At 44.3% G+C, this 7,845-nt stretch overlaps 1 protein-coding gene across 1 annotated transcript in view; it reads right to left on the bottom strand.

Moving 5' to 3' along the window:
• Window positions 1–4,603: 4,603 nt before the first annotated feature.
• LOC102837583 (histone-lysine N-methyltransferase PRDM9-like) overlaps window positions 4,604–7,845 on the bottom strand; it is a gene marked incomplete at its 5' end in the record, with an annotated part of 8,932 nt that continues 5,690 nt past the window's right edge. Inside the window, one exon of the mRNA XM_006877835.1 lies at window positions 4,604–6,247. Within this exon, the coding sequence (XP_006877897.1) occupies window positions 4,604–6,247 (1,644 nt within the window). The remainder of the gene's footprint in view (window positions 6,248–7,845) is intronic.

Genomic DNA, 7,845 nt, shown 5'->3' on the forward strand with positions numbered 1-7,845 from the left:
TGTATTTGACTTGATTTCCTTGGTCTTCCTATTGTTGATTTCTAATTTGATAGCATTGTGGTCTGAGAAGATGCTTTGTAGTATATTTGTAAATTTATGGGGATTTGTTTTGTGGCTTAATACATGGTCTACTCTAGAGAATGTTCCCTGTGCACTGGAAAATGTGTATTGTGTTGTTGTTGGGTTGAATGCTCTGTACACATCTATGAGGTGCAGTTGGCTGTGTTGTTCTACCCATTTTTGAAAGCAGTGTATTAAGATCACCCACTGTTATGGTAGATTTGTCTATTTCTTTCTTCAAACCTATTAGAGTTTGTTTTATGTATTTTGGAACTATCTCACTGAGAGCATAGATATTTATTATGATTATGTCATCTTGTTCAATTATCTCTTTAATCATGAGATAATGTCCATCTTTATCTATTATGCGGTTTTCAGCCTTAGTTTATTTTATCAGTGATTAGGCATGCCACTCCTTCGTTTTTTTTTACTGCAATTAGCTTGGTATATTTTTTTCCATATTTGACTTTCCATCTGTTTTTGTCTCTGTGTGTGAGATGTGTCTCTTGCAGACAGCATATTGAAGGATCTTGTTTTCTTATCCATTCTGCTACCATCTCTTAACTGGTGCACTTAATCTGTTTACAGTCAGTGTAATTATTGATAGGTATGGATTAATTGCTGACATTTTTTGTTTTTGTGGTGTTGTTGCTTTCTTTGTTCTGTGTGTCTTCCTTTGCTGAGTTCATGCTTTTTGTGTTCTTCCTTGTGCATTTCCTCAGTTTTAATGTTTCCACGTTCCTGAATTTTCATTTTCTTGGTATGTTGTGAAGTGTTAATTTTCTCTGAGATTACCTTATGGTCCATTAATTTTCCCTCCCTTTAGTGCAGTCTATTTTATCCTGTAATGTACCTGACCTTCTCACCATTTGGATCTCTGTTCCTACGGTTTATCTTCTTTTATGTTGTAATTGTTTTGATCATAGACTAACCTCCCAGATTCTCTGAGTTTGTCTTACAGTTTTGTTCTGTTTTCAACATTTCCTTCTCTCGATTGAGTTCAGGGAGGTGCTGTCACGTGTGTCAGTCTCTGATTGTTGTCTGTTTTTGTTGGTTCTCAGTGCACAGAACTCTCTTTATGATCTTTTGTAGCACAGGCTTGGCTTTGGCAAAATCCCTTAGCTTTTTTATCCTGGAATGTTTTGATTACACCATCGTATTTGATTGATAGCTTTGCTGGATAAAGGATTCTTGGCTGGCAATTTTTCTATTTCATGGTTTTATATATATCGCCCCATTGCCGTTTTGATTGCATGGTTTCTGTTGAGAGATCCGAGCTTAATCTGACTTGCTTGCCTTTGTATGTAACACTTCTGTTTTACCTAGCTGCTTTCAGGAGTGTCTCCTTATCTTTGATTTTGGAGAGCTTGATTATATGTCTCAGTGATTTTCTTTTGCAGTCTATCCTTAATGTGGGGTTCCTTGAGCTTCTTGAATGTTTATCTTTTCACTTTTCAGGATGTTAGAGAAATTTTCTTTCAGCAGTTCTTTCCTTTTTTGCTCTGTGGACTTGTGTACTTGTTCTTGTTCTGGAATACCAATCATTCTTAAATTATTCCTCTTCATGTTGTCCAACATGAATCTTAGATCTTTCTTTGCTTGTTTTGGTTTTTTATCTCCTTTTTTTCTGTTTGCTCTTCTTAGTGGTATTCAGAGATTTATCTTCCAGCTCACTGGTTCTGCCTTCCATCTCTTCTATTCTACTCCTTTGCCCATTCAGTGTATTGTCTATTTCTGAGATCCTATTATTGATCGTTTGGACCTCTTTCTGTAGGTTTTGAATTGTTTCCAATGCTGCATCTATATTATTTGATTGTTCCTGTAGCACTTTCCTGACTTCTTCCTACTTTTTCTCAACTCCATTGTTAAGTGTTTTGAAACATTTTATAACCATTTTTCTGAATTCCTTCTCAGGCATTTCCAAGGCCTGCCCTCCTTCCAGAATGGAGTCCAGGTCTACCTCTAGGTCATTTGTGACAGACATTTTATCGTGTTTTTGAACATGTGCTGATATGGTCGCCTGCTTTTGCTTCTTAGACATCTTTAGTGTTTATCTGTGGCCTGAATACTTAATTGTGTATTTTGGAAAGCTTTCTGATTGCTTACCAGTAGATGTGATCAGCATGTGGGCTTCCCTTTTCACTCTTCTTGTTGCTTAACTCAGAGTAACTTTCACAGATGTTGTGTTTCCCTGGTATATGGCAGTTGGTATTGGTTCTTGCCTGAAAATTGGTGCTTTATAGAGCGTGATTATAGTTTGATTATATGGCAGTAGTTACTGAGTTACTGTCTCTTCTTGGGTAATACAGGGAAAGAAAGAATACCCCAATGATAGAAGGGGAGCATAAAACAGCAAAAGAGCAACAGCAAAAAACAACAACAAAAATTAGACTGTATACTGTAGTCTATAATCACAGAAAAGGGAGAGTAGGGAAAGGAAAAAAAATATATCTGCAGTCTAATATGAGTATGACTTTCATGTCATCTTTCAGCTTCTTGCCTTCAAAACTGCCTGAGAGATTCCACGATGCCACTGTTAGTTGTTATGCTGTACCTCACAATTGAATTTAATTTTCAGCCTGTTTTGTTTTTAAACTCTCTTTTCCTCTCCACACCCCTTGTTTTCTGGCCTTTTCTGTATTAAAAAAAAAAGTTTCGGGCCTGCTCTTGTGCTGAGAGTATCTGTGTGCATGCATGGCAGGAGAACCCATCAGTGGTGAGGATGGGGGTGTCCACTCGCTCAGGCACGCCCCTCTAGTCACCAGAAAGGAGGTGTGCAAACAGTGTGTCTGTGTGGGGTGGGCAATGAACAGATACCAAAAAAAGAAATAAATCAGAACAAAGCAAAACTGAGAAAGTGTATTGTCCACCTTTGCTCCACGGTTCCCCCAGCATTTTTCCATGGTGTCTGTTTCCCCACTTGGTCATGCTGCTTGGTATCACCAAAGTTGTTGGCTCTGGGCCGCCAAGCCCGGGAGTCTGAAATGTACACGATTTCTTACTTTTGCGACAAGTTCCACTAGCTATAAGCCTTCAAATTTTTAAAGTATTCCTACCTATGTGAGTCTGAGTTTTGGAGCTCACCCTGAATCTCCATTGCCTGGTATTCTGTGGTATGGCTGACGGCAAACCTCACTGCACCTCCACCTGTCTTAGCACTTTGAATGTATTCTTGTAGGTCTTTTTTGGCCCCTTTGCTGTTCTGGAGAAGTCTGCAGATAGTCTTCTTGTTCCTTTGTGGTGTTTCAAAGTTCTTCTCTTTGTTTGCAGTTCCAGTAGAGTGTACGGTGGTTTACATTTTTATCCTGTTGAGTATTTATTGCACTTCCTGAATCTATGAGATTATATGTTTTTCAATCTAGTGCATTCTCTCTGATTTCAGTGCCCTCTTCATTTTTGGTGCTTGAGGAAGTTTGATATTTACTTGTCAGCTCAGCTTTCATTTCAGAGTGTTTAATAAGTAAGTCATTTGTGGACTTCTCAGAAAGTGCCATCCACCCTGTGACCCCTGGTCTCTTCTCTGTGTGTCACTATTTATAAGGACAGTGGTCATTCACTGGCTTTGGGAGCCATCCAGTTAATCCAGGGTAATCTCATCATGGGAATCTTTGTCTCTCCATACATCCTCAGGGTCAGGATGAGGGCTTTTCTTTTTTTTGGGGGGGGGGGAAGAGTGGAAGGGCTCTCCCCAGCAAAGAAAATTCATCCTCTTGCAGACCCCAGAGCCCTTATAGATAAACTTGAGTCTTATGCCAGCTGCATAAGGAAAAACAGGATTTATTTTTCCTGTCCAGAGAACCTTCAAAGATGACTATGGATCGGAACAGCAGAAAGCCTAGGAGCATAGGCACCCACACTGCAAGTCTGGTTGGTTGTGATCTGGGATGGGATCCATGTGGCCCTGGCAGGGACAGTCCTGGGGAGGGGCCATTTAGGGGCAGTGGGTGTGGGGCTGACGACCTGGTCTGAGGAGAGGTTGTGGGTGTGGGGCTGTTGACCTGGTCAGAGGAGACGTTGGTTGGAGCAAAGTCAACGGGAGAGGCCTAGATTGGTGTTCTATGAGAAATGTGGTTCAAGGGCCCAGGGGGGAATTAAGCCAGAGAACTATGCTTCCAGGTGGTTCGTGAGGGAGTGGTCATTGAGAAAGGGGGCTATACTTCCCAAGGAATCAAAGTGTTCCCTTCTCAGAGGGTCCCAACTTCTCTCCCCAGGTCCACATTAGATTCTCCAATCATTTAGTCAGATTCTACACGTCACCTTTTCAGGGACCAAAGTGCTGTGGAAATCTGGGCTGAGAATGTGAGTTCTCTGTGTCTTCTCTGATGAGGGAGTAAGGTATGTGGCTTGGACTACAGTTCTGTGTGAAAGCAATATTTACTACAAGACTAAATAAAGCATCATGGGAGAGGGTTGGCAGAACCACCTGCCCACTTCAGGGACCCTTGGGGTTTCTCAACATCTTCCCTTGACACGAAAATGGAGGACCTGCTTACCCACTTATTTCTGTGCTCTTCGCTCTCTTAGAGACTTGCTCTGAAGCCTCTCAAAGCTGGGGAGATGGCAGTGTGTGTTGGCAGTATTTTCTTCTCCTGTGTCCAATGAGGTGTGACTTATCACCAAAGTCTCGCCCACATTCCCTGCAGATATAGGACTTCTCCCCTGAGTGTGTCTTCTGGTGTTTAACGAGGTCTGACTTCTGGCTAAATCCTCTCCCACACTCCTTGCAGACATGGGGTTTCATTCCAGAATGTGTCCTTTGGTGTCTAATGAGGTCTGACTTCTGGCTAAAGCCTCGCCCGCATTCCTTGCAGACATAGGGTTTCTCCCCTGAGTGTGTCCTCTGGTGTTTCATAAGATCTGACTTTTGGCTAAAGCCTCGTTTACACTCTATGCAGACAAAGGGCTTCTCCCCTGAGTGTGTCCTCTGGTGTGTAATGAGGTCTGACTTTTGGCTAACGCCTCGCCCACACTCTTTGCAGACATAGGGTTTGTCTCCTGAGTGTGTCTTCTGGTGTCTAATGAGGTGTGACTTCTGAATAAAGCTTCGCTCACACTCCCTGCAGACATAGGGCTTCTCCCCTGAGTGTGTCCTCTGGTGTTTAATGAGGTCTGACTTACGGCTAAAGCTTCGCCCACACTCCTTGCAGACATAGGGCTTCTCCCCTGAGTGTGTCCTCTGGTGTGTGACAAGGTGTGACTTCCGGCTAAAGCCTCGCCCACACTCCCTGCAGACATAGGGCTTCTCCCCTGAGTGTGTCCTCTGGTGTGTAATGAGGTCTGACTTCTGACTAAAGCCTCGCCCACACTCCCTGCAGACATAGGGCTTCTCTCCTGAGTGTGTCCTCTGGTGTTTAATGAGGTCTGATTTCTGGCTAAAGCCTCGTCCACACTCCCTGCAGACATAGGGCTTTTCTCCTGAGTGTGTCCTCTGGTGTTTAATAAGGTTTGATTTCTGGCTAAAGCCTCGCCCACACTCCTTGCAGACATAGGGCTTCTCCCCAGAGTGTGTCCTGTGATGTGTGATAAGCACTGATTTCTGGCTAAAGCCTCGTCCACACTCTCTACAGACATAGGGCTTCTCCCCTGTGTGTGCCCTTTGGTGTTTTATTAGGTGTGATTTCCGGCTAAAGCTTCGTCCACACTCCTTGCAGTCATAGGGCTTCTCCCCTGTGTGTGTCCTCTGGTGTCTAATGAGGATTGATTTCTGGCTAAAGCCTTGCCCACACTCCCTGCAGACATAGGGCTTCTCCCCTGTGTGAGTCCTCAGGTGTGTGATAAGGCTTGACTTAGCACTAAAGCCTTGCCCACACTCTCTACATGTAACTTTTGCAATTCTTGGGATTCCTTTCCCCGGCAATAATTTGCCTGTGTCCGCAGCATTCACTCTCTGGCCTGAGCATGGGTCTGTCTGCGTCATTCTGTTAGCCTCCCTAGAACTCCCCATTTGGTCTTTGGGTAGACTAGAGAAGGTCTTTAAAATGCCCCCCTGTCTTGTCCTTTCAAACATGGCTTTGGGCCCATCTCCCATCTCTAGACCTTCTGCTCTGTCATTCCTGGCGAGTTGCTCAGAATGCGGCTCCTTCCCATCCCCTGGATGGCGGTGCTCTAGGTGAAGGTGTTTTTCCGCAGGAGTTCTTGGAGAGGACTGAGAGGGATGGGTGTGCTGCACTTGTTGATGGAGGAATTTCTGTCCAGACAAGACCAGAGAGCAGGGAGGACATGGAGGGATCTCTGCCTTTGGTTCTCCTGGAAGAGAAAGTTTTCCATCAGAGTCAGTGGAGAAAGGACGGTCTGCTGCTTTGTGGAAAGAGCTCCTCTTAGGATCAGAATACAGGATCTGACTCCACCAAGTCCTCCTTTATAGGGTTACTTTTCCCTCCATCCTTATTCATTGCATCTTCTTCAGCAATCTGGAAACCCATATCTGGGACTCAAGTGTGGACAATACAGGACTGGCCCTGGTCCACTGACTAAAGGACACTAGTTCCTGCTCACTTGTATCTCTCTCGTTTTCTAAAAATTATAAAGCACAAACGGGTCCTTTGCCAGCCTGCGTTCCACCTGCTCATACCTGACTCACTTCCCCCAGGCATCCTCGAGTTGAAATGCGATAGGAAATTCTGTTTCAAATTACATCTCATGTAGACAACTCCCACCTTTGTCCACCACCCCTCTCTCACCTGGGCGCTGAAGGAGTCCCCAAGTGGATCCCCAATCACATCTTGATCCTAGAGTCTAACCAAAGCCTCCTCATCCCCAGAGGTTTCCCCCACTCTCAGGACAAACCCTAATATTGTAGCATCAATTTCAGACCCTAGTTTCCCCATTTCTGTCTCTCTGTAGGAGCTCTGGTGTTGCTGGAGGATAAAGTTGGAAGTTCAAACCCACCAGCTGTTCAATGGGAGAAAGATGAGTCTTTCTGCTCTCATAAAGATGTACCGCCTCGGAAACCCTACACAGTGTTGCTATGAGTAGGAATGGACTCATGGCCATGGGTGTGGGTCTGTCCCTCTTTCCTCTGCTCCCCTCACCCGCTGGTTCTGCAGGGGTCTCCTAACTGTTTTTCAAACACCCTCTTGCCTGCCTCATGAAGTTGCATGCATTGCTTTCTGTACCCAAGTCTTCTGCCCACAGCTATTTGAACGAATCAGTCCACCTGCTCATGAGTAACGTGAGGCAGCTGTCCTGGGCACCTCTGCCGTGCTGTGTCCTTTCACACACAGGATGTCCTCCCCTGCAATGAGTTTCTGTACAACACTAATGAGGGTCTGGGGTGACACGCAGGTGGGTGCTCCGTTTGGTGTAGTAGGCGGGTGTGCACGACCACCAGTTTAGTTCACTATCTGTTGTGGTAGACGTCTGTACAAATTCACTGTCTTGTGTTGGATCATGTGTATGCATGCTCACTGGCATGACACACACACATGTGCATGCTCATTAGTATGACATGTGTGGGCATGTATTCTGTATGTTGGTGCTGTTTCTCTACTGAAGTCACTCTGCTGTCTTGATGAATCTGTAGATCTAGTTACTGGAACCCTGTCTAATAGAGCAGGCTCTCACCTGCTTCTTCTAACAATTCACTGAAATGACGAGTGAGTGAATGAATTTTTTACTAATGTGGAGGTTAAGAAGAAAGCGGTAGAGGACACAAAACCACCTTGGTAGAAGCTAGAAGGAGCCTGAGAACTTGTTTTGGTCAGAAGTGCTGTTATACAATGTGTGCCTGAAATATTAAAAAATAAAATCAGAACAAAAACATAAAAAGTTATTCAAACTATTGCA

This window comes from Chrysochloris asiatica, unplaced genomic scaffold, assembly GCF_000296735.1.
Source record: "Chrysochloris asiatica unplaced genomic scaffold, ChrAsi1.0 scaffold00630, whole genome shotgun sequence".
NCBI classification, from domain to species: domain Eukaryota; kingdom Metazoa; phylum Chordata; class Mammalia; order Afrosoricida; family Chrysochloridae; genus Chrysochloris; species Chrysochloris asiatica.